Consider the following 26294-nt stretch of genomic DNA (forward strand, 5'->3'; position numbering starts at 1 on the left):
CTATCTAGTCATAGGCCCGAAATGCGAAGCATTTCAAATCCAAACCCTGGTCTAACCCAGGGACCTGTCTACGGAGGGACACTGACAGTTCCAAACCAGCCTGAAACTCCACTGCTTCCTCCCAAGAAAGCCCCTTCAGGCGCTGGATGTGGGAGGCTGCCCCATGAGGGTCCTGCCTGGGGAGGGGGTTGGGTCTGGCCGGTGGCCAGGCCTCTCCTGGGCAGCGTTCCTCCACTGCCTGCTCCTTGGCCCCCAGGGTCCAGAAGGAGAAGATCTGCTTCTGGGCTGCAAACCCAGGGGCTGCTAAGGCTTGGAGCCCCACCTCGTGCCCGTAACAAACAAAGGCGTCATTTCAGAACTGATTTTATTTGGGTAACTGAGTGAAGGAGTCTCATTTGTAACCAAGATGGAATTCACAGTATGTTGTTACATTCACACTTAAAAAATATATCTCTATGTACAGGAATCTGCAAATTGATGTAAACATACATTACTTCCAAGTACATTTCTCCCCTTCTTCCTGGAGGAAAAAGAATAGAGCCATCCAGCAAGTCAACCCCTTCAAAATAACTTTAACGCAAAGGATGTAAGTATCTCTAAATCAAAAAAGTGGTTCAACTGACCTACAGGTGTCACGGGAGAGAACATCATGGAATGACGGCAATGACAACAGCTTGACTTCAGATGGAACCGGACTATTTAAAATGGAGTTTCCAGGAAAATAGGCACTGATTTCTAGAAGGAAAGTCACTCCTTACTGAAGCGATTGAGCCAATATGGCTGGTTAACATTCTCACTAGTGTAAAGTAACCCAGCGCAGGACTCGTGGACGCCGCCGGCTGAAACCAAACGCACGGTCGGGTCACAAGGTCGGGTCACAACCGGCGCTGCCTGGGCTCCACTGAGAGCTGCTGTCCCCACTCCCCAGGTGTGGAGGGCCACCCACCCCAATTTCATCTTGGGGGCCCGGTCCATTTCTTCCCATATGGCAACTGTCTAGCATTATACAAGGTACCCTGCCGCTTACCCACTTAAACTACTTTTCAAGTTAATTAGAAAAACTTTTCTTTAAAAAACAAAGGAAGAAAGAAGGGCGCCAGGTTACCTCATCCAGGCTGCCCGCCCCAGCCCCCCGACTGGAGGCATGCCAGGTGGCGGGATGGGCGGGGGCACAGGCGGCTGCCCTCCAGGGGGCACAGCTGGAGGCGGGTAGCTAGCCGGCGGCAGGCCCAGGCCTGGAGGAGGGTGAGGGGGGACTGCGTGGGTGGGTGGCAGGCGGGGGGGCGGTGGCGGAAAATTGGGGTTGTAGGTGGGCGGGGGGGGCGGGTAGCCAGGGGCGGGGGGAGGGATGGCGGGCGGCGGGAAGGAGGCCGGTGGCGGTGGCACGGGTGGTGGGGGCGGGTTCGGTGGGTAGACGTGGGGGTGATAGGGCAGGTGGGCCGGCGGGCCGTAGGCGGGGGGCAGAGCCCCGTAGGAGGGGCCCTCGGTCTTCATCATGGACTGGAGGCTCTGGTAGCCCTCTCCGGACATGTAGGAGCTGCTGGTAGACATGCCGGTGATGTAGCTGGAGGGCGGCGGGGGTGGGGGCCGGTGCGGCAGCGGCGGAGGCTGGTGCACGGGGGCCGGGTGGGCCGGAGGCGGGATCTGGACTTTGGGGAGATCGCCGGCTTCCACAGGGCCTGGCGGCTCAGCCTCGCCCAAGGCGGCTGCGAGGGGTGGCTTCCGGTCTGCAGAGGGGAGACAGGTCACTGCCAGCTCTGGGACGGCTCCAGGCAGGGCGCCCCCGGGGCTGCGCGTGTAGGGGGAGATCCACCGCCTCCCTCGGGGCAGGGAAGCGCCCCCCCCCCCCACAGCTCACGGCCACCCCGGGGGTTCCTGGCCCTGTCACAGCAACGCGGGCCATCTTCCAGAGGAGCGACAAGCAACTGTCACCTTTGCAGCCAGACAGCACGGCTGCGCCCGTGTCCCGAAGCCAGCGGCTCATGTGCTGTCACGCAGGCCCTGCACCTTGCCTCCAGCCACTCTGGGTGTTCCCTCCCTGCTCCCCAGTGCACCAGGCACCGGCGGTCCCGGCGGCGCACGGAGCCCCTCCCGCCCAGGCCCCCAGCCCTCTTTCTAGTACAAACGTGTGCGGGGCCCCTTCTTCTGCCCGTCTTGCCTCCCGAGGCTGCGAGCCCAGGGCCAGGGCCAGGACGCAGCACCGTCTGCGGGCGGCACTGGCGTTTGGCAGGACGCCTGAGAGGTGGTCACACAAGTGACGTGGCATTAAAAACATGCCGGGCCAGCTCTGACATCCCAACAGCCCTACACGAGCGGCATTCTGGCCCGTGCCCTGCGAGGCAGGGGCACCGCTCCCCACCCAGGCTCCCTGGCGGCCAGCAGCTGACCGGAAGAGCTGATGCCCCCAGAGGCTCCGAAGTCGCTGGAGTATCTCCCACCTTCTGGCACACACACCCTAACTCCCACCTTCTCTAGTTGGACACTTCACCTTCCAAAGTGTTGCCACAGCTGAAGAATGAAAGTTCTTTACAACTTTTCTCCTCTATTTTTAATGACGCTGAGGAAGCGTCCCAGTTCACTGTGTGCCTGTGAAGGCCTTTTCACTCTTTATTCTCCACATGACTCCATGAACAACTGCTTACTCTCCAAAGGGTACTGAGAAGACGCCCTGCCAATGGGAAGCAGATGCGAGAGCCTGGCGTCTAAGGTTGACAGCGATCTGCCCGGATCTCGACGATGTTCCTAAGTTGGCAGGGCTTTGTTTTCCTAAAACTGATTCTAAAGTCATTTATCCTCCACCATTTCTGGATGCGAGAGGCCAGAGAATATTCAGATATACTTAAAATTCACATCCTCAAACTATCTGGTTGTAAAAAAACAATTTTTGGAAAAATCCTAGGTCATTAACGTCTCTCTAAATTTCTGAAATTCTTCTATAAATCCTCCCCAGGATTTCCCAAGTGTGCCCTTCAAAAAGGCAGAGAGAAAAGCTGGCCCTCCCAGCTGCCTGCAGGCAGCACTTACCCGGAGGTGGATGGGCTGGAGGCAATGGAGGGTGAGTGGGCTCAATTTTGGGAATTTTAGGTGGTGGTGGTTCTGAAAAGAAAAAGTAGATTAAAAAGCTACTCTTCATATAGAATAAGTATGTCAGAGAGAGTGAGAGAGGAGAAAAAGAAAAATGTACTGTTAAGGAATCTTCTGGGGGAAAAGGCAGATATGACCAAGGCTTTAAGGGAAGCTGAGGAAGGCACCACCTAAACCATCCTTTTAAAAGAACAAAACAAATGAAACAAATACATCCCCCCTCCAGCTCCCCGCCACCCCGCGCCTCTCGCCTCCTTCTGAAAGTAAAAACCCTCTCGCTTCTTACAGTCTGCCAGCCCATTTTCCACCTCTGCCCAACTTCCTCCTGACCACTTGAGGCGAGCCCTCCGATGACACGAGAGCAGCAGAGCGCATCTCAGTCACCCAGTGGTACCCGCCGGGGCCCTCACTAACACACAGAGCACCGAGAAAGGCCCCAAGTGCTCCCAGGAGAAGCCGGCACCTTTTAACTCTTGTCTAGGCACACTTAAGTTTGTTTACTCTCTCACAAATGTTTACTCCTAGTTATAGCGGCACACCTGAACTGGCGTCGGTAGAGACCTGGAGGCTGGCAAATGGACAGAAAAGCAAGGTAGCTGGGACCGCTTGGGGCAGAGGACACAGCCCACCCTTCAGGGTTGAGCGGCTGCATGTAACCAGCATCCTCAATGACAATCCTAAGTCGCCAAGACAGGCTACGCCACATCCAGCATCTTCTGTTTGTGACGGCAGAGCGTTGTGTGCACACAATCAAAAAAGAACGCCACCTTTCCGCTCGTATGGTTTGGTTCTTTCTTCCTGAAACTCACTTCATTCTGGCTTGTGCGACGCTCTGCTCTGCTTCTGCTCTGGCACTGCCCAGCGTTCTTGGCTTCCTGTGTCCCAGACACAGGCTGAATTCAAGGTCCAGGGACATCCCTCTCTATTCTCTTCCTCAGAGACCAAATCCCCCCTCTCTAGGCAGAGGAGCTGCAGATCTACGCCTCTGCCTTCCACCTCTCCTCCCAAACCGCGGAGCAGGCTCCTGGGCCCCGCCCCGAGACCGAGCAGCCCACGCCTCTCACGCAGGCGCCCCCTGCCAGCCCCTCCCACAGCCGGCTGAGCTGAGGTCGTCTAGGTCAGTGCTGTCCAACAGAAATATAAGGAGAGCCACACAGGCAATTTTACATCTTCTAGTAGCCACGCTGAAAAGTACAAAGAGGTGAAATTAATTTTAATACGGTCTTTGATTCAACCTGGTATTATCAAAAATGTTATCATCTTAATGTGGAATCAATGTAGAATTTTATTAATGAGATTTTTAATGTTCTTTTCTCTAACTCTTAGAGATCGGTGTGTCTTCTGCGCTGAGGGCATGTGGTGTTTTTGGAGTAGGCCACATGTCAAGCGCTCACCAGTCCTCTGCAATCCAGAGCACAGTGGGGTCCTGCTTCCAGGCCCCGAGGCACCCCCGACACCAGATCTCACTCCCAGGCTCGCAGGCTCCTTCCCATTCCCCGCCCTCCGTGCCATTACTGCTGCCAGGGAACTCTCTAAAATGAACTCAGACCGGGCCATTCTCCTGCTCAAACGCCTCCAGTGGCTCCCCTGCCTATGCAGAATCCACCCTCCACCAGGTGGGCGCTATCACCTGCTTCTAGCACATTTTCAGTCCTAGCAAAAGCTACTCCTTTTTAACCCTTCACAGTCCAGTAAGACTCCCCTCTCTGTTGTCTCCCGAATTCTCCACCCCACTGTTCACTCGGTTCCTCTGCCTGAAGGCTCCACCCTGTCAGCCCTAGTCGCTCAAGGCAAGTCCCCCTCCAAGGCCACCCGGGCTCATTTCTGCCTCTTGCAGACACAGCGCCAGCTCAGCTGACCCAACATCCACGCAGCACGGAGTGCAGCCCCCTCTTCTGTGTCTCGCACTTACTGTTTGCCCATCTGGAGCTAAAAAAATCTCCCCTGTAATGAACTCATCATTCCCCCAAAGATCCTGAGAAAAAGGAGCTTTACTGTTAACTTGAAGATCTCACGATAGTTCAATAAATAATTCACCGGGTTCCTACCCTGGAACTAAGTGACAGAGAAACAGAAATGAGTAAACATGGTCTGTGCCAGCACAGGGTTCAGTACTACAGGGCTGGCTGACCTGGAGACAAAACACTTCTGGTTTTCTCCTCTGTGATCGTTCAGGTTTTGCTCACACTTTGTTAGTTTCCAATACAGAAACAAGTTAATCGACTCTGGGCTCCACAAATATGGGGAAAAGTACGTGTTTAAAAGAAGTCTGTCCCCCGTAAGCAGCAGGGCAGCACGCCTCCTGCGGCTCCCATCCTTTCTACCCATCGCTCTGCTGCTTGCTGCTCAGTCTGGGGGTGCCCGGGGCCCCATCCTTTCTACCCATCGCTCTGCTGCTTGCTGCTCAGTCTGGGGGTGCCCGGGGCCCTCCACTCTGTCGACTGTGGTGGGCTTAACTAACCTCCAAAAATAAATGTTGCTGCAGCAGTTCGCCTATTTTCCTAATTATATTTTGATATACAGTCGGCCCTTCGCATCCACGGACGGGGAGGGCGGACTATGAAACCCAAGCATCTGCGAGTTCTGGCATCCAAGGCGGGTCCTAGAGCCAATCCCCGATGGATACCAAGGGATGACTTATGTTACCAAGCACATTTTCAATGCCACTAATTTTTTTTTTTTTTTTTGGTATTGATACTGTTAAAGTACAATCCAAAAACATACAGTCAGGGAATACACAGAGAAGACAACGCAGCTAGCATAAAGTTTTTGATGGGCTCTAACGTTAAATTTTAAGGCCAATCTAAATCTGAAAGGAAACAATTTTTGACTAAGAATTTAAAGTCTTGATAAACAACATATAAAACTAAAAAACGAAACACGAGAACATAAAATTACCTGCTGCTTTGTTCTCTTCTTTGGGAGAAACCACCTGTTACAAAAGAAAACACACAACTGTTAACCAAGACCCTAGACGCAGTGAGGAAAAACTGATTATTCAGGCGCTGCACAGAATCACAGCCGCAATGTGGACTCAGAGAAAAACTAATTCCGGCTTGAGCTTGCCGAGCAGACCATGGCGCCTGACAGATCATTTCCGCCTCCTTCCTCTCCCCTTTCAAATCAGACAGCAGGCAGAATTCCTAACTTTTCTGACTAGTGAGTTCCGAGCACCAAGTTTCACACCCTCCATCGAGCTGTCTTAACCATGGGGTGAGGGGGCTTGCTGACTGCCCCTATCCCGTGGGGCTTCCTTGGGGTCTGTGTCACAACGTACGGCTTCCTCCACTGGCGGGGCTGCTACCACGGGGAGAAACTTTTACAAATACTCCCGTGTCGTTTAAAGACATGGGAGACACCTATTCCGGCAGTCAGTGTGCAGATGTGGAAACTACACCCGGGCACGTTTGGGGCCCTGACACAGGCGGCAGCGGCTGGAGGAGGACAGAGCTGTCCTGGCTCCAAAAGGTGCCTCTCCTCTGACCTCGCCAGCTGTCAGGCTGCCCGTGGCCATGCAGGCAGACGGGGAGGCGGATCGTGTCACTCCCCGCTTTTGCTGTTCCGTGTGATGCCTCAGAAAGGGGAACACACACAGGTGCGGTGTTGCCGCGGGAAGCCGGCCGCACCCAGCGGCAACCTGGCGCACTCACCACAGCACGCTTCACCTGCCGGGGAGGACTAGGCTGCGGGGATGGTTTCTTGGGCTGCTGGGCCGGTGGCGGCGGCTGCGGCTGGGCTGGCTGCTGCGAGTCCTTCTGCGGGGGCTGGGGCGGTTCGGGGCCTTGAGACGGCTGTGACTGTGGCACCTGCGGCACTTGCGGTGTGGGCTGGAGAGATGGGGGCTGCTGCAGCTGATGGGGCGTGTGATGAGGCATCTGTTGTTTCCCTTGTGAGTAAAGATCCAGGATTTGGTGGCAGATGTCTAAATGATAGGAAACAATTACATTTGCCACAAATTGATATTCTAAATAAAATTCTACCTAGAAAAGAACATACTCCCGTTTCCCTTGCAGGTGCGATTCCCCTACAAGGACCAATATGTGGCTGTCATATTTGTAATTCAACAATCCCTGGTGCGCACAGCACTGGTGTGCATTTTTAGTTCACCAAAACTATGTGTTTGGACAGAATGAACATTATATTAGAGAATTTAATTAAAGAACAGTTTGCATGTACCTGTTTGGGAGAATCCATTCTCAGGACTCAAGGCTCACAGGGAAGAATGATCTAAATATGGAACACCGTGCAGAAAGCTCAGCACGCCCCGTACCTTCCAAAACATCCACAGGGACGTCTTGCACAAACTGCTCCCACCATCTCCGGTACATGGGTTTGGAGGTCCATTCCTGTATTTCAAATTTGCACAAACGTCCCGCAAGATACATCACTGCCACTGCTATGATCTCTGGTTCCCACTGTAGTGACAAGGTCGTGCAGAGACTAGTTCAACAAGAAAAAGAGGTGACTTGACTTGGATGAGCAAACATTTATGATTAACCCAATGCATGGAGATTAGATGCCATATCTAAATGTCAGTTTGCTTATTTTTCCCTATACATGATCAAATAAAGTATTATAAAGAAGCAAGTTTTTAATCTTCTAAACGTACCGAGATAAGTTACTTTAACTATAGCTACTGATTTGTTCCTTAAAAAATCAGAATTCCAGCACATTCAAAAACTGCTATGTCATGAAATACAAATGAAAATGCTTAAGTTCTTCAAACGGCTGGAACCCTACCACTGAACCATCTCCTTACATGATGGCAACTCCACTTGTGGGCATTCTGTTCCCCATGCAGCACCTCCTTAGATCTTTAAGCTCCAAGAACATCAAGGCTCTAAAACCATTAAAAGGAAGTATAAAGTTGCAAATATATAGTTTGCAATTTTGCAAAACGAAACGGATTTATGTATATACTTGTCAAAATTCTCTGGTGTATTGTTTTGGACTTATGTTTCAAACTGGTGATAAGATTTCAGCATCCTATACCACCGTGATGTGGCAGGGTATCCCCTTTGCTGGGAAGCAGATGACCTGGACTTTAACCCCAAGTCTGCCGTTAACTGGCTCCTTAAGCTGGGGCAAGTCAGTTTCCTCACTACAAAATAAGGGGTTTGGATTAGATGACACATAAAGTCCCTACCTATTTTAAAACTCCATAATTAAACCAACATTTGAACCCATGTACCTGTCATTTACGAATGTCCAAGCCATTTGAACCAACTTTTGAATTTTGTTTTTATCACCTAGAAACGGGGAAGAAAAGGCAAATTAGTAATAGAAAGAAAGAAAAAAAAAGAATGCATGAGAAGCAACAAGTACTTATTTAAAGCCTACTGTGTGCTTAGCACCACCCCCAATACACAGCAAAGAGCTTCTGCCTGGGAAACAAGGACAAATGAGCGGGCCCAAGTCCCACCTCTGTTCTCTTTCTGCATGACCTACACTGAACCACCATTTATGGGAAACCTGGCTCCAAGGCTGATTTTATTAGGCTATTTAAAAAATCCTGACTCATTTTCCTGCCTCATATCACTTGGCAACTAGATGACAGAATCTGTTTATACATAAAAGGAAACAGCGTTAACAGCTATAACATTGAGTTGTCTGCCAAGCTATGCCCTAGGTACTTCTCACACTGAACTTTCTGCTGTCCTCTTTTGAGAAGCGTAATCTGAGCGTCATCAAATTATTATAAAGGTCTGATTTCAGAGTGAAGACATTCTCTTAACGCTTTCTTCTCACCTTTGAGCTGCTTCGCATACTTGAGTAGGAACTGGTATGGATGCTCCACCTGTAAATCAAACTTTATGGTCTGTAGTAAGATTCTCTCCAGCACCATTACTTCTTCCTAAAAATGAAATAACGAATGTTGAGATAGTAATTTCAATCACAGGTCTGAAACAGCATTAAAAAAGTGAGCTTTCCTTTTATTCTCTCTTCAAGTTATATTTTAGCAACTATTTTTCATTCCTTTTCTCCTCTCTCCCACTCAGGCCTTTAACATGCTCAGAGACAATGATCAATTCTGAAAAGAACTAGAAGTAGGAAGACAAAACAATCAGAGTTAATTTTTAAAACCTACTTGAAACAAAGTAAACATTCTTAGAAATGTTATTACTTTCCATACAGATGAGCCCCCTTTACAAAATAGACCTTTACTTTACAGATACTTTAGTTTCCTTCCAGACCTCCATTAAAAAAATGCAATCTTCCAGGCATTTACATTGAAAATTTTAAGCAAGAAAGATTATGACAGTGGCAGCTTCATGCAAACCTGGACAGTGAAGTGTGTGTGTGTGTGTGTGTGTGTGGGCGGGGGGGGGGGGAATGGGGGAACATCATTTTTGTGTTTTAATCTTTCATCTACCTGAAACAAGGTATCCCAATGTCATTTACTGAGTAAATTATCATTTTCTCTTTTATTACGCCACATCCTGAACTGTCTATACACACACACACACGTGCGCACACACACACAATCTTTTCTATTCACTGCTCTGTTTGTCTACTTCTGTACCCGGATCAGAGATTTAACATTTGGAAGGGACAGTTCAATGATTATTCCTCTTTTAAAAACCTTTCTTGTTTTAGCCATGTTCCCCCCACCGCCTGCATTTTAATATCATTTTATTTAGTATCATTCTAGGAAAAATGAAAGCTACTGATGTTCTGATTGGGAATTCACTGAATTTACAGAATAATTTAGGGAAATGGGCATTTTAAACTACACTGAATCTTCCTATCAAAAATTTATTTATGAAAATCTTCTTTTCAGTAGTTTTAAAGCCTCCCCGCCCCAACATGGTTTCCACAAATTTATTATAAGGTTTATTCCTGAATATATTATTTTATTGCTGCTACTGTAAATGGAATCTCTTCTTTTATTATACTTTCTAACTAATGTCCATAAACAACTTCTTGAATTCAACCTCTGTAGAGCCTGACTGTCTGAGCACTTACAATTTTACTTGATTGTAAGATACAATTAAGATGCTCTGTGTGGCAAGAACAATTACAATCACTTGTTTGAGTCGAAGGAGAAAGGGCCTTGGAGAGACTGACAATCTCATCATTAACAGCTGCATAAACCCATTAACTCTGGGAAGAGAGGCCATGTAGATAACTGGCTTTCAGGTTAAAGTATGGCATCACTTCACAGAATGTAGAGATGATTCTATCATGAGTGTTATTCCAAACGGCAGGGCAAGGTGAATGTCTTTCCACCCTTGTTTCCCAAGTGTTCTCTCAGGAAAGCTCTTTAAAATCTTAAGGCTTTCACACAGTATCAAATAAAATCCCACTAACACTGTCCCCCCACCCCCCTTTTGTCACTACCTGTTTCCCAGAAGTTTCAACACATCCCTTAAATTTAGAAACAATCTTTTACCAAGTGTCCAGACTGTAGCCCATATAGTATTATGAGACAGCCCAAGGCCTGGCCTCCCTTTGTGTTTCAAATACTCAATTAATGGAATAATTATAGGTCTGTGGGCCAACATGATTCCTCAGGGAACTTTCCCTCAGCCCCATACTTCCTGTCTGGAGCACCTGTCTAGGTTCCCAGATCGAATGCCCTCACCGCACCTTTCAATAACTTTTATAGCATTTATCACAACTCATAATCAGATAGCTGGCTATCTGAATATTTGATTAAAATCTGTCCCACCACTCGACTGTAAAATCCATGAGAGCAAAAGCCAGGCCTGCTTTGCCACCTGTTAATGTCTAATGCCTAATGCAGAGCCTGGAACAAATATATGTTGAACACACGAGAAATTCACGTAACAGGAAGAAACCACAGAGTTAGGGCAAAGCTAAGTAAGACAAAAAAGTTGCACATGATTCAGGACCGTATTTTTTCTAATTGCTTATATTGCTGCCTTACCCCAAACTTCCCTCCTCTCCTCTCCGGGAGGAAAATGTCTTCCACAATGTCCTCACCGCTCCCAGATCCAGGGTTCCTTCCTTTGGCCCCGACACCCAGTCATGCCTGGGGAGACTGCACATGAGAGAGAGGAGGGCAGGCTGCAAAGCCCCTCTGCCCACCCGAGTCAGGCTGGCCTGGCTTGAAAGCCTGATTAGCACGGCTGTTGCCCTCTTCCTGACTTCTGGGCCCTGGAGCTGCAGAACTTCTGCCTCACTGTGCCTGGCCGGGATCTCGGTTTCCTGATGTGTTGGTACAGTGGGTAAAGTCTGGAAGTGGAAGGGGACGCCTCCAAAGGCGCCCTGGACAGAACACGCAGCTGCTGCCAGGCGCCCTTGCCCCGCAGTGCTTCCGGATCTTTGCGACTCCTTCTGGGTAACCGCAGCTCATCAGCCACAGGGTCCCCCTGCCCCTGTGACCAAGACCCGACTAAAGCACGACACATTCCTACACGTGTCTCCCTGCTGTGTGAAAATCAAAAACCTACAGGCGCTGGAAACATTATCTGATGCTATGTTACTTTTATAAAAGTACATTTTTGACCACTGTTAATTCCTCATAGGTTCACATTTTTATAAACAGGTGAATGGATTTATAAATAAGTTCAAGGGACAGAGTTATCCACACTGACAGTACTTACAAATCGCAACCACAGTACGTGCAAAAGCATTCTGGGCCTGTTACCTCCTGGAAGGCACACACGCTGCAGACACACACACACAGATCCTGCTGGGCAGGGGGAGGCCGACTATTGCGGGAGGCAATGCCAGCTGACTGGGAGGAACAGGGCCGCGGACCTGATGAACGTCATCGTCTGGCTGTTTTGCTTTACCTGTGATTCTGTGTTTCTCCCCACATCCTTAGTTTGTCATTTATTCAACAAGTACCTGTTGAATGCCTACTCTGTCCACCCACTGCACTAGGTACCAGGCAAAACAGACAGGGTCTTAGCCCTCACAGATCTACAATTGAGAAGAGGAATGTTCTTTGCGTGATTATCTGGTTAAAATCTAGCCAATTATGAGCTGTGACAAACGTTATGAAGGATAATCCGCAAGTGCTATAAGGGTTACAATGGGGGGACCTTGACAAGAACAGGGGAGGAGGAAAGCTGCCACCAACCCCTGAAAGTGGTCTTTTTAGAACATACTAAAATCACGTATACAATTATTTTACCGCCATTTCCTGACATGAGCAGGGGCTGTGGGGAAGGGGCAGGATGGATAGTATATCAATCTGGGTGTCTGCAAATGGTAATACCTTCCACCATTCGTGGGAGGCAAAAGACACACAGCACACGTAGACACACTTGTACATCCAGCATCTGTACATTCTGTCTTCCCAGAAGCCAGCTGGAGATGAACCGAAGAAGCCAGACTGCTTCTGGGCCTAAGACTGCTAAGGGCCATGAGAGGGCTTTGCTCACACACGTTCTATGTGCTACTGCCCCTAACGGGCTCACAACCCCGCACGGCACATTAGCAGATGCTACCTAAGTGTAGGCTACGTTATCTTCCCTCCTTTCCCACGGAAGCAAGGAAGAATACCTTCTGCATGAGTCCTCTTAGAGACTCAGGGGACTGGCCGATACAGGGCCACAGCCATTGTCAACACAAGGAACTCTGTCATAATGCTGTTGTGAGGAATCAAGGCCTGAAGGCAGGAAGTTATGACTCTTACCTTTGGGTCATCTCCAAACTGGCCAAACTGTACATCATTTAATAAACTACGAGCTGTTTTGATGATATCTTTACATTTTTTTGGTGTTTCTTCTACTTTCCCAGCCAGAAAGAGACAACAAGCTCCTGTCACCTAAAAGGAAGACAAAAGCTCCTGAGATCCTGTTATCAAAGCTCACACAGAAACAGAAAAAGCATTTTGGGCCTTCACAACAAACTGGGCTCCCTCACTCTCCTACCGGCTTCTTTCTCATTTGCAAACACTCGGACGCTCTAAAATCTTGAAGGAAATGTCACATACAAATACTCCACCTGCCCTGCCATTTGACTTCGTAAATTATTTTAAATTTAGTTTTCTGAATAGAATGTCATGTAAACAAAGTAGCCACCAGAAAGGGAAAAAAGTCACAGAAACAAATTTTCTTTTCACATTGCAATCTTAAAGATACTGATTCCCTGACTGGTACACCCAAATGCATGTCCTCTGGAATTCACCTCTGTACCACTGCCCACGCTTTCTTTTTCCTTCCTCTCGCTGCCTGGCTCCTGGCCCAGTTCCTACGTCACTGCGATCTTCTCACTGCTCTATCTTCAGCTTTTCTTTGTCCGCTTGCTCCAGTCTCTCCTACATGCCCCTCCCTTCACAGAATCCTGACCACGTTAGACATCAGTGAGATCCTGTGCCGGGGTACAAAGCGCATCCTGACACGGTCTCCTTCCCCTAGAATGTCAAAAATTAATGAGGAAGATGTGTACAAAACTAAGTAAAATCTTAGCAAAAGGAAGACCCCCCAGCAGACTAACTTCCTGTTACATCTAATTCTTCTTCTTCATGAAACCCTTCCATCACTTCAGTTTACCTACTGAAACCACAGTTCCCTAATCTGGCATTCAAGGCCCACTATGGTCTGGTTCAGTCTACCTTACCACCCAGGGTCCCACCATGCCCTTCCTGCTGACAGGCCTCCTGGCTGCTGTGCACGCCTCCGCCAGGCCTTGGCTCACGCTGCTTTCTGTAGGACTGCTGCTCTGTCCCATCTCAGCACGGATAAGTCCTACTTACAGTCAAGGCTTAACCCAGTGCTGGCACCTCCTCCCCAGCATTTTCCTCGATCCCTCTATGATGTAGTTAATCTCTCCCTTGAATGCTACAGCCTTCCTTCTGTACCTCTCCTATGGCCTCACTCTCTACAGTGTGTTTTGTACCTGTCATTCCATCTACCCTGGACTGAAGGCTACTTGAGGCAGAATCTCCCACAGAGCTTAAGACAGTGCATGTCTTAAGGAGTAACTGAAGAATAACGGATATGGCATAAAGAACTACTATGCCGTCTTGGCCTTTGTTGGGTCTCAACTGTAAGGCCAATTTTATCTTGGGAAAAGTAACAAGGAAGCAAATTTTCACACTAAGTACAATATGATTATGGTTCATATTGGACTAAATAAAAAACTTAAAAATACTTTAATACAGTTAATTAGGAAAAAACAAAGTTTAAACTTTTTTTGTTTATATATGATTTTGTTTATATATAATATGTACCATACAAAAATAAATACTTTCTGGAAAATAAAATAAAAAGAGAGACTACAATCTGTCCACTAAACTGTGTGGAAATAATAACATGTGATAGAAAATTATAATAAAATTCAAACACTTACATATCTTGGGAATTGCTTGAAGGAATGAAACATATAGAAGCGATGAAAATAAATTATTCCAGTTGCCAGGGTATCATAGTGTCTGTTGTTCTGGTTAAGGGCTTTGGCCAAGAAGTTTTACAGGTTACGTCTTAGTTAAATGTGGAAAAAACAATAAAGGCAAACAATAACAACAACAGCAGTGGGAAAGCAAACACTATCAGTGGCAAAGCAGGTGAATGGGAATCTCCGGGTGTCGGAATTCTGGTACAAGCTGAAGTCTATGCTTTAATAAGGCAGGGCTTCACTATCCTTTAGAAATACTTCAACTGAGGTCACTGGGTGCTATTTTCCATCCTGGTGGTCACCTGCTCAAAGGCTAATTCTACACATTTAAATGATAAAAAGGTAACAGAAAATCCCTGAAGAGCCAAGCAAATCTGAAGTAACATTTAAATAAGAAAGCTAATTAAGAGTTGCTTTAGTCAGGGATGTTACTCGACTTTTGTCTGTAGCATTTAATTTAATTTGTGCTGCTGGTGGGGAGCCTGCCTATCATAGATTCCAGAATCAGGATACAGTCCCAAACGTGTGCCCACATCAAAGATGAACCGAGCCCCTTCTCGGCGGTAGCGGGCCTCAGTGGCCGGATCGAGTCCTTCTAGTTGAGAGGGTGTATGAGCCAAGTCTTTTTTATCCCAGTACCAACATGGTTTTGTGTGGTCCAGGTTTGCTGAGGTTACTGAAGGGCTTGAATTTTCTTTATTCTCCTTCATTTATTGAAGTAGACTTGTTCTTTCCAACAGACTTTCTGAAAATGTTAGAATCCTAAAAGAAAGAGAAGAAGCAGTAATGTTGGAAAGGGATACCTCACGTTAAATAATCCCAATCATTATAAACAGTCTACGATCACAGATTTGTACTTGATAAAAATTTGTCAATAGAAGAAGCACTACTGATTGGTAGTTAGAAGCCCAGGCTCACCTCCAAACACAAATTTAACACTTAAGTGACCCATAGTATGATAAATCCCAAATTTCATAGCTTAAAAGGAGGAGCTTTTCTGTCTCATTTCCTTCTGCCTTTTTTCACTAGGCCCAGCTCCCTCATGCTGGTCTAGATTCTGTTCTTCAGTAAAACCCAGGTCAGTCCTAACCCCCCAAAAGATTTATGCTCCAAAATTATCCATTTCTTCCATCCAGCATCCAGTCAGATTTTTCCCTTTTTTAGTTTACTTGATTTCATTTAGGTACTTTCACTTAGAAAAGCCACCAGACTGGATGAATTCATATCTGCACAAGCCACTGAACTGAGCAATGTAGATCGGGTGTGGGTGTAGTGATCTGGGGAGAAAGGGTAGAGGGAGGTGGTCCACAAGGGAAGGAAGGAGTTCCTTTAAATTTTTCTTGCTTTCTCATTCTCTTCTCTTTCATTCAGAATGAAGAGATTCTCTAAAAGCTGTATGCTGAGAAAAGAAAATAAAAAATAAGGACTCTCACCTAGAGGCCGTTATAATATGGAAATTGTTTGTAAACTGGATCAGAGAATAGACATTTTCATACAGGGCAGCAAAAGGGTTCTAAAAGAGGTAGCTAGAACCAGGTTGGTCTGGTTCAGCAAGAAAATAGCAGTTGGGCAGCCAGGCTCTGGGCCAGGGCCACCAGTTAATCTGGAAGCCTAACTTCTCCTGTGTGCTGCCTCATTTCTGGTGGGAAAGGTGACATGGAGGGCTGACTGCTCTCCTCCTTGCACCTGGGAGCTCTAAAGAGAAACGTTCCCTCCAACAGGAAGAATTAAGTACTACCTGGAGAAAAGTAATCTTCTTGAACTAATTTACACTCTGTGTGACTGAACTAGGCAACGGGTGGGGGCTGGGGGAGACCGGTTAACTAAAGCCTCAGTGTGTATGAAGAGTTCCCAATCAGATGCTCAGTAAATATGAAGAGCTGGGAGTTAGATGTCATACTAGATATATTTTCTCACCTATCAGATTGGCAAAAAGTCCATAAGTTTGACAATATACTCTGTTGGCAAGGCCAGGGAGAAGCAGGTAATCTCCTATGTCGCTGGTGGGAGTACAAAGTGGAACCACTCTCACAGAGGGGAATTTGGCAATATCTAACAAAATTACATACACATTTGCTCCTTGATTTAGCAATTCCACTTCTAAGTATTTACTCTGACAATAAGATCACAAATATGAAACAACAGGTGCACAAGATCATTCAAAGTATTGTTTATAACAGCAAAAACTGTAAACAACGTGAAAGTCCATTAGGGTACCGGCTGAATAATACGGTACATTAACACAAATGCGTACCATGTAGCTATTAAAAAAGACTGAGAAAGATCTTTAAGTACTTGTATAGAGAAATTTCCAGGATCAGCAAGGTGCAGGAGAGCATACATAACTATGTTAGTATCTAAGTAAGAAAAGAGAGGAAATACAAAGTAGAAATATCTATTCTTAAAAAACTAATTTAAAAATTGGTTATCAATAGGGAATGGGGAAGAACAGGATGAACTGGGATGGGAACAAGATTTCTCTGAGTACATCTTTTTATATAACTTTTACTTAAAAACAACAACAACAACCTTTCATTTTAAAATGATTTTAGATTTAGAGAAGAGTTGTAAAGATGGTACAGAGAATTTCTGTATACCCTACAGCCAGCTTCCCCTAAAGTTAACATCTTATATTACCATGGTACATTTACCAAAACTAAAATATTAATTTCGGTTCATTATTTTTTTTAATAAATTTATTTATTTTATTTATTTTATTTTTGGCTGCGCTGGGTCTTCGTTGCTGTGCGCAGGCTTTCTCTAGTTGCGCTGAGCGGGGGCTACTCTTCGTTGCTGTGCGTGGGCTTCTCATTGCAGTGTCTTCTCTTGTTGTGGAGCACGGGATCTAGGCATGCGAGCTTCAGTAGTTGTGACACATGGGCTCAGCAGTTGTGGCATGTGGGCTCTAGAGCGCAGGCTCAGTAGTTGTGGCACACGGGCTTAGTTGCTCCGCGGCCTGTGGGGTCTTCCTGGACCAGGGCTTGACCCCGTGTCCCCTGCACTGGCAGGCGGATTCTTAACCGCTGCTCCACCAGGGAAGCCCAATTTCGGTACATTATTAATTAAACTATAGTCTTGACTCGGATTTTGGGTTTTTCCAAAAGTCATTCAGGGATCTAATCCAGGACGCTACACTGCACTCAGGGGTCACATTTCCTTAGTATCTTCTAATACGTAAGAGTTCCCCAGTTTCTCCTTGTTTATCATGACCTTACCAGTTCTGAAGAGTACTAGGCAGATTAAAATGACTGATTTAGGTTTGCCTGATATTTTCCCATTAACAGACTGGAGTTTTGAGGAAAAATGGCATAGTGGTAAAGTGCCCTTCCCATCACACCACATTAGGGGGGCAGGTGATATCAGAATGACTTCTTACTGTAACTGTGAACATTTGGTTAAGATGGGGTCTGCCAGTTTCTCACTGTAAGTTACTATTTTTCCCTTTCGATTTTCTATTCCTTAAAAGTGAGTCACGAGGTCCAGTCCACACTCTAGGGTAAGGGAATTAAGCGCCACCTCCTGGAAGGAGATGTATCAAAGAATGTGTGGACCTATGTTAAAACTACCACAATAATTTGTAAACATTTGGGGGGAAATATTTTGTAATGCAAAATACTATGCAAAGTACCTGTTTCTCCTTAAAATTTCACCCATTAATTTTAGCATTCATCTGAGGATCTTGTCTGCAACCATTATTATTGTGGTGTTCTAGTGGTGATTTTCTATTTCCTTCCTTCCTTCAACATTATTTGGAATTCTTTTGTAAGAAAGATTTGTTCCTTCTCCCTCATTTATTTATTCAATCATCTATTTACACAAGGATGGGCTCATCAATACTTATCTTATTCTTTGAGTTATAATCTCACACTACCATTATTTTGTTGCTCATACTGGTCCAGTTTATAGCCATTGGAAATAGCTTTTTCGGGTTGGCTCCTGAGTCCTTTTATAACTTTGACTTTTGAATCATGTAAATATTTAACATATTCATGACCTTAACTAAAAAAGCAAACTCTAGAACTCAAAATAAACCCCATGTACAGCAAACAGGCAACATAACCACACAGAAAATCATCATAAGTAATTTCTGATCTAGTTCTGTATTCTAAAGACAAAAAGAACTGCAAAGGAATCTTAAACTTCGCTAATGCATTGCTAGTAGTAGCATTAATATTGTAACTGTCAAACCATTTTTTCTGGTATACTGTAGGATAAATCAAATATATAAATGGAACAACTGAAATTTTCAGTGCGAAGGAAACATATATATGTGATATATACACATACACATATATATAAATGAGATAGAAGGTTAAGAAAAAACCTGTAATGTTACATTTTAACGGAAAAAAATCAAAATAAGTCATGGTTAAAAAAAAAAAAAAAAAAATATATATATATATATATATATATATATATCTCAGTTCTGTTCATTTCCAGTACCTAGAAGCAACGACACTCCCAGAATCAGGAACACATCTAGTGCTCAAATCTTAGTTTTCAACACCATTACCCTCTAAAAGGAACCAGGTTTCCTTTCCAGTCTGGGGTAGGGGCCTGCCTGGGATGTGCTCAGAATAATGGAAGATTATCAGAAGACAGAAGAGCCATCATGGGCTCCCACTGGACAAATTCAAGGAATTTAAATATTATAAGGAAAAATGATTGACTGTAAAAGAGTGACTAAACAATGCATGAGTCCATAGTAACATTAAAAAATGTGTGTGTGTGTGTGTGTGTGTGTGTGTGTGTGTGTGTATAAAATAAATCTGCTTTGCCAGCACTGGTAATAATTATTGTGAAAAAAGTCCTTTACCTTAATGAAAACAATCAAACTTGGCATCACTAACAGGGTGAAAACCTGCTAGTACGTGCCTAACGTGACGCAACAAGAAAATAAAATAAATATCAACCACCTATAAAGTATTCTTAACCCCCAAAAGCCTAACCTAAATCCAACCAAACCCTTAGAACTAAATTCCAGTTTACAGTAAATACTGGGGGTAGAAGACGACGTTAAATGGCACAATGATGATGCTATTGGTCACATCCAGAAAGTGTGACACTCTATAAGACAACTGACCATGTAAAAACAAAAAGACAGGAGGAACTGTGCCAGGTTTAAAAAGACTATAGAGGCTTAACAATCAAAGAAATGTGTGACCCTTGACTAGATGAAAATTTGAACAATTAGAGAAATTTTAATACAGACTATATATTAGAGGCTATTAGGGAATTACTGTTAATTTTCTTAGGGGTAATAGTGATATGGTGATTAGAAAGGAGAATGACTTTATTTTTTAGGCTGAAGTATTTCGGGGTGAAGTGTCATGATGTCTGCAATTACTTTCAAATGGTTTTACTAAAACACACACTCAAATAGCAAAGGTGGCAAAAATGTTAACATGTGCCCAGTCCAGGCCATAGGTAAACAATCAGCCACTGTACTCTTTTCTCACTTACTAAAAAGCTGGGGAAAAAAATCAGATGAGACTGCTTAGGAGACCAGGACTCTTATCTCCTCTGATCTGACAGAGAGACTCTCTCAGTAGTCAAGGAACAGGTGTTAATGTGTGGGTAGTGGTTTTATATTAAAATAATCTTTAAGTGCACTGTAGCATACAAAAAGAAAGTACACTAATTTTAAGTGTATAGCTTATTAATATTCACAACATGAATACACTTGTGTAGCACCATCCAGTTGATAAGCAGAATATTACCAAAATCCCAGGGGTTCTCATTCCTCTCCTAATCACTATCCCCCTAAAGATAACCAATATCTTGACCTCTATTTCCACCAATTAGTCTTTCCTGTTTCTAAAGGATGTGGAATGAGATAGTATCACTCTTTTACAACTGGCTTCTTTTGCTCAGTATTATGTTTGTGGAGTTCATCCTTGTTGCATTCTCATTACTGCACAGCAGGGGTTTGCAAGCCGGGGGTGAATCTGCCCCCCCAGGGGACATTTGGCAATGTTTTGGTTGTCATAATTGGTGGTGGGGGGGGTGTTGCTGCTGGCATCCAGTGGGTAGAGGCCAGGAATGTTGGTGAACATTTTTTAATGCACAGAACAATCCCTCACAGCAAGGAATTAACTTTGTGCTGAAGTTGAGAAGCTCTGCTGCATGGTATTCTACTCTGTGAAGATAACAATTTATCCATGCTACTGTGGATGAATATTTGAGATGTCTCTGGTTTTTGATTATTAATAATAGTAATAAACATTCACGTACATTCTTGTAGAGCAGAAGGCAACTGGCCAGTTGGCTGAGGGAATCAATATCTCAGCATATCTGTAATTTATTCACAGTACACTTGTTGGGACTCTCTAAGATATATTAAACTAATGGTTCTCCATGTACTTATTCATTCAAATATTCGCTGAGCATTTACTATGAGCCAGGCCTCAACGACATAATGGGAAACAAGAGAGGCAAGGTCTCCGTCCCACCAGAAGCTTACATTCTAGTGGCAGAGACAAAGAGAAACAAATATGTCAATATCTGTCAGGGACTGGTAAGTGCTATGAAAAATAATAAAGCACACGGTAAGGGGAGCGAGAGTAATGAGTTAGGGCTGTTTAGAGATTTGCAGAAGAAGACCAGTTAGAAGACTATAGCAGCTGTTTAAATAATGCCTAATGAGGTCTTGTCCCCACAAATAGCAGTGGGAGAAAGAGGGGCATCACAACTGGCTGTGAGGCAAAGAATGGAAAGAGATGATTTCAAGTTTGCTTTACTGACAGAGAAGGGTGATACTAAAAAGAAAAATGGGGAAGAAAAAGAGGGTTTTTTAAAATTGAAGTATAGTTGATTTATTATGTTTCAGGTGTGAAAAAAGAGTTGGTTTTGATGGGGGAGGAAAAGAATTTGGTTCTATAAATACTAGGTTTGAAGAACTTCTAAGATACTTGTGTGGAGATATCCACCAGACACATAAACAGGCCTGCTGAAATCTGGAACGAACACATCTACTTGGGATTCATCTATATAAAACTGACAGCTAAAGTCATGGTGATGGACAGAAGGATGGAGAGTGAAGATGGGGACACAACTCTGAAGAACTCGAGGAAGCAAGAAGGAGAGAATGGGAAGGAATGGTGAAAAGGTAGGGAAATTTGCACCCTTAATTGCATAAGAAACCAAGGGATACCAGCTTTAAGTCAGAGGCGGTAGTCAACAGTGACAAATGCTAAAGAAAAATTAAAGGACAGGAATTAAGGAAAGGTTATTGGATCGGTGATTAGCCATGAAACATTGAAAATTCACTGTAGTGGTGGTTGCACAACTCATTGACTTGTACACTTTAAATGGGTGATTTGTATGATATGTGAATTGTCTCAATAAAGCAGATATATACACATGTGTAAATAGAGGAAACTTTCGGAGGTGCAGTAGGGCAAAAGGAAGACTGCACAGGGTGTTAAAGAATGAACAGGCAGTAAAACAGGTTAGTGTTTCTTCAGCATAAAGGAGAATGAAGGATGTCTGAAGCCAGAAGGAAAGGAGCCACTAGAGGAGGCTGAACAAGCCACTGAGGGGTTAATGGGCCAAGAGATAATAAAAAGCATAGGGATAATAAAAAAGAGCTTTCTTAGGAAGGAAACTCTTTCTCTGAGACAGAAGGGAAGGGAAAAGTGTGAGGAAGATATTTAAAAAATCATTTAAGGGGGAGGAAATAAATCATAAAAGAGTATCTCCATTTTCTCTGGGAAGTGCCAAGACATCTGCTGAGAGGAGAAGGGCAGAGTGGGAAAAAGGGTTAGGAATAATCCAGTAGGGATGAAATAGGGATGGAAAAGTATCTCAGTCCACAAGTGGATAAATCATAAATATATTCAAAGCTGTTTTACCTTGCTGTCACTGCCAAACCGCATGCTAATAATCTACCCTATATGCCATTAGACTCTGGGGCAGAATAAACAATACATGCAACATACCAGGGCAGAATAAACAATACATTCAACATAATGAAAATAAGTTACATAAATAGAACAGAAACAGTCCTCTAAATCATTCATCCCCTGCAAGTTCTTGCCTCAGTTCTAGAACCCTGTTCCCTATTACTCTTTATTTTTTCACAAGACCCTAAAGTTACAAATTTTCTCATTAGCAGCTTATAATTACTGTGAAAATGACTGAGAGATTTATGAGCTCCACAAAGTAAAAATCTCTCCATAAACAAGCAGCATGTCAAGGCATTTTAGCAACATCTTTTGGGAATGTGCTTTAGATATACCAGTTTACCTGATGAAAGATTAAATGCATTTTCAACATTTAGAATTATGGATACTTACAAATTGGAAACAATAGTAAAGGTCACTACTCAACTTCCTCATCCAGTACAGAGACTGCCTATAAACAGTAATATTTGCTCATTCGCTTTCAATTGGCCACTTTCATTAACGTGACCTTAGTAGTTGACAAAGCAGCCTATGGCATTGCTGGGTATCAATAATTGGTGTTCACATTAATTCTTGTATTAGTCTTATATTGATTTTTATCTATTCTATAGATAAAAAATCTCCCTGTATCTGGTACATGGATGGCACAGAATAATGAAGGAACGAAATCTACCTTTCAACAACTCTCTGTAGCTCCCACTTAGCTCCCTAAGCCTTGAAAATACCTTTCCCTTTTCCATTAATTGACTTTCAAACATGTGAAGACAATTTTTCCTTTCCCTTCTCTTCTGGGTAAACAAATATCCCCATTATCTCAATGTGGCTTTTAGTGTCACAAGATCCTCTCTAAACATCAGCAATCAGCATGGAAAATAATACTCTGCATATGATCTACATAGTACGTCGGTGAAGGGAGATTATTAATATTCAACAACATGCCCATTTTTTGTCCACTGAGTTGCAGCATGACTGCAAGTTGTTTTCTTACCCTCACAATTTATCACTGAGAAAATGGAGCCAAAGAGGCATGAAGCAACTTGTCTAATTCACACAGCCAGTAAATGGCAGAAACACAATTTGTCATTAGAGTGAAATACTGCCTTCCCCCAATCTGGGGAAAATGCTATACTTCGCTTCTATAAATAGAACATTACATCCTAGACCCATTTTTTTTTTTTCCAAGTCAGGTCTTCCTCATCTCAAACACACACAACTGAGTTTTGATAAATTTAATAATTCCTGGTAAATTTACATCTTGTTAGTTTTGGTCTATAATTTCAGCCTTTAAGAACTCTTGAATCCTGAGTGTCGTCTAACATACTGGCTAACTATCACTACAGGTTTTGAGTGCATTTATTAATTTGAGAAGCATACCTCATATATTTAAAGTTGGTAATAAAAAAAAAAAGAGCTAACCAGAGTAAGGGCAAGGCCAGAGCCCTGCAACTTATCTCTAAAGACCTCTCTTCAGGTTGACATCAACCCATTAATCAACATTTGGGGTTTGGTAATTTGAATGGACATATATCCATCTAACCAGACCTTACTCAGTGTATTTCTCTCTTGTGTCTTTCAGGATAGGAAGAGGGATTATGTTCAGTGTCCTAAGGAAATCTAAATGGACTCATGTCTAGCAATCCCCCATCCACCACCAGTCTAGTAAACTTATAACAAAAGAAAACATGATTTGTGTCACCTGGTTTTTTTAAATTGAAGCTCTGCTGGTTTGAGGGTATGAGCCTTCTTTCCCAAGTACTTAGAAGCTCTCTTTTTGCTGTCCCAACAAGACTCTAAAACAGATTACTAATAAGCTCTAGCATCCAAAGCCACCTAATTGCTCTCTGCAAAAACTGACACATTTATCAGACTCCAGTCTTCTATGATTAACTGCACTTTTAAGATTCCTCAAAACCTATGAACAATAAATTCCACAATCTTATCTGCAAGTATTTTGGTATATCATTTATTTGACCCTGAAAATAGAATTAGATGTAATCCAATTAGATATTCTTTATAATCTCCTCAATTACTTTGAACTTAATCCTTCTTGATTTTGTCTTGACCTAGTTTTAGAGACAACAAAACATTTTTCCTTCTAGATACTTAGCAAACTCTCATTGCTTTCAAATATAATCTCAGGAAACGAACAATTTATTTTGTAGGCCAAAACTATGACCATTGTTTTTCTTTATGACGTTCAATTTTAGAAATGGCATTTAAGATTTAACGATCTCATTAGCAATTAAAATGTTTCTTTATTGCTTGTTGGTGTAAACTACGTTTTCAAAATGGAACAAATGTTTAACATGCTTTATGCAAGTATCAACTAATATTTCTCAACAAAGCATCACAAGATAATCAAAATGAGACAAAAGTAAAAAAAAAACAAACTAAAATTAGACACCAACGGTAGTCATTCTGAAAAAACAAAGCAATCCTGGATAACTATTACATTCATAGTCAAGATTATTTAACAGGCAGGCATCTAAGAACACTAAGAATCTTAACCAAATGTCTACAACAACTCAACTATTACCATCATCCATCCATTCATTCAGCAATGAAGACAGTTTACTATCTGTCAGGCAGTGCTCTAGGTGCTGAGGATATAAAGCTCCTTCGTGGAGCTTTCATTCTAGCAACATCATTCATACAAACCTTAACCAGCGCCAGAATTGCAAGGCAGTGTGCTAGGTATCTTTAACGATACACAAGAGATACACAAGCATTATCAAGTTTACCTTAAAAACATAAAAAAGGCCACCTTCAACTAAATGCTGTGAGAAGCCGTTCCTAACGTCAGAAGATTTAGCGAAAGCTCCGTTTGACTGGCAAGCCAAATTTCGGGAGCGCTACCGACCATGCTTCGTGCGGGGAATAGTCTGAGAGCTTTTAGATATCCTCTTGCCTTACGCCTCAACCTTCTAAAGAACAATTCCTCTGGTAACAAACCAAACAACCCAAGAGAGGGTCGGTAAGCGCGATGTGTCGGCAAGAACGAAACTAACCGCGGAAGTGCCTTTTCCTCATTTCTAGTCCCACCCTTCTTACACGGGTCTTCAGATTCCGAAGTCAGAGTACCCCAGATGTGGAACGATACCCAAAGTCTCAGGCGTTACCAAGGTTGGGACCGACACACTGCGAGATAACCGGAAAGACGTGGGTAGTCTTCGGTTGTACCGCTGAGCGTGTGCGCGCATAAGACCCCTGCCCTTTCTCCCCACCTTCTAGAAAGTCCCCAAACTCTAACCGTCCCTCACTTCGAGCGTCGCTACCTGCTCTACGGTCCACGCCGGCCTCCCGGACCCGCTCCTGCACCTCAGACCCTCTCCCGGAGCGCGTCTCGCAGTCCCGCCGTCGCCCGCTAACTTCGATCTGCACCCGGGGGATAGCGGAGGGAGGCGGAATCCGGAGAGACTCCGCCAGCGGATGGAGGCAGGTGGCCATACCCTAATCCGACCTCCAGGTACGCGGGACTTGAGTGGCGCTGCCCGCGGTCCGTCGGTTACTCACCCCTCGCCTCAGGCAAGCCCCTTAGCAACGTCTCTCCTTGTTGACTGCGGCCATCTTTGACGTGGAATGTCGGGGAAGCTACGTCATCGCGCTGCGTCCGGGACTGGAAATAAGCGACCGGAGGGACGCCTGTCAACCAATGAGAAGAAAGTAGAGCTCTCAAACGTGGAACGAGCCGCCAGTCTTCTCCCGGCCCCTCCCCGCGGGTCAGCGGTCGCTGCGTGAGGGAGGAGGAGCCCACCAGAAGGCCCATCCCGTCGGAGAGAGGGAATTCGGAAGCAACCGAACCTGCTAACGGAACTTGGGCGCGAGAGGCGGGGCCGGCGGTGCCGGTCCTCCAATTAACGCCCGGGCATGGGCTCAGCCCAGCAATTATGGCCCGGAAGCTGGCGGGGGCCGAGCACGCCGCACTGGCCCCGGAGCCCGCCGGCCCAATGGCTGGGCAGGAACCCGAGCGGAATGGCCGGGGAGCGGTGGGGC

The 26294-nt window shown here is 44.7% G+C and overlaps 1 protein-coding gene across 4 annotated transcripts; it reads right to left on the reverse strand.

Annotated features, from left to right (window-relative positions):
- Nucleotides 1-350: 350 nt before the first annotated feature.
- On the reverse strand, nucleotides 351-26259 carry CCNK (cyclin K). Of its 4 annotated transcripts, none has more exons than XM_082450297.1 (12): nucleotides 26103-26259; nucleotides 25751-25943; nucleotides 14911-15159; nucleotides 14353-14434; nucleotides 12695-12826; nucleotides 8833-8938; nucleotides 8276-8333; nucleotides 7355-7524; nucleotides 6735-7006; nucleotides 5983-6016; nucleotides 3025-3096; nucleotides 351-1727 (listed from the first exon to the last, which is right to left on the reverse strand). In XM_082450297.1, exons 3-12 carry the CDS (start codon nucleotides 15105-15107, stop codon nucleotides 1102-1104), a joined length of 1749 nt encoding a protein of 582 aa, XP_082306423.1. In that variant the 5' UTR covers nucleotides 15108-15159; nucleotides 25751-25943; nucleotides 26103-26259; the 3' UTR covers nucleotides 351-1101. The 4 variants fall into 4 exon arrangements, with proteins under 4 accessions (XP_082306423.1, XP_082306421.1, XP_082306422.1 ...); XM_082450295.1 differs by having other exon boundaries at nucleotides 25815-25943; nucleotides 26103-26258; XM_082450296.1 differs by lacking the exon at nucleotides 26103-26259 and having other exon boundaries at nucleotides 25815-26042.
- Between the last annotated feature and the right edge of the window lie 35 nt (nucleotides 26260-26294).

The sequence above is a fragment of the Balaenoptera physalus genome (genome assembly GCF_965194825.1).
Source record: "Balaenoptera physalus genome assembly, chromosome: 2".
In the NCBI taxonomy this organism is placed as follows: domain Eukaryota; kingdom Metazoa; phylum Chordata; class Mammalia; order Artiodactyla; family Balaenopteridae; genus Balaenoptera; species Balaenoptera physalus.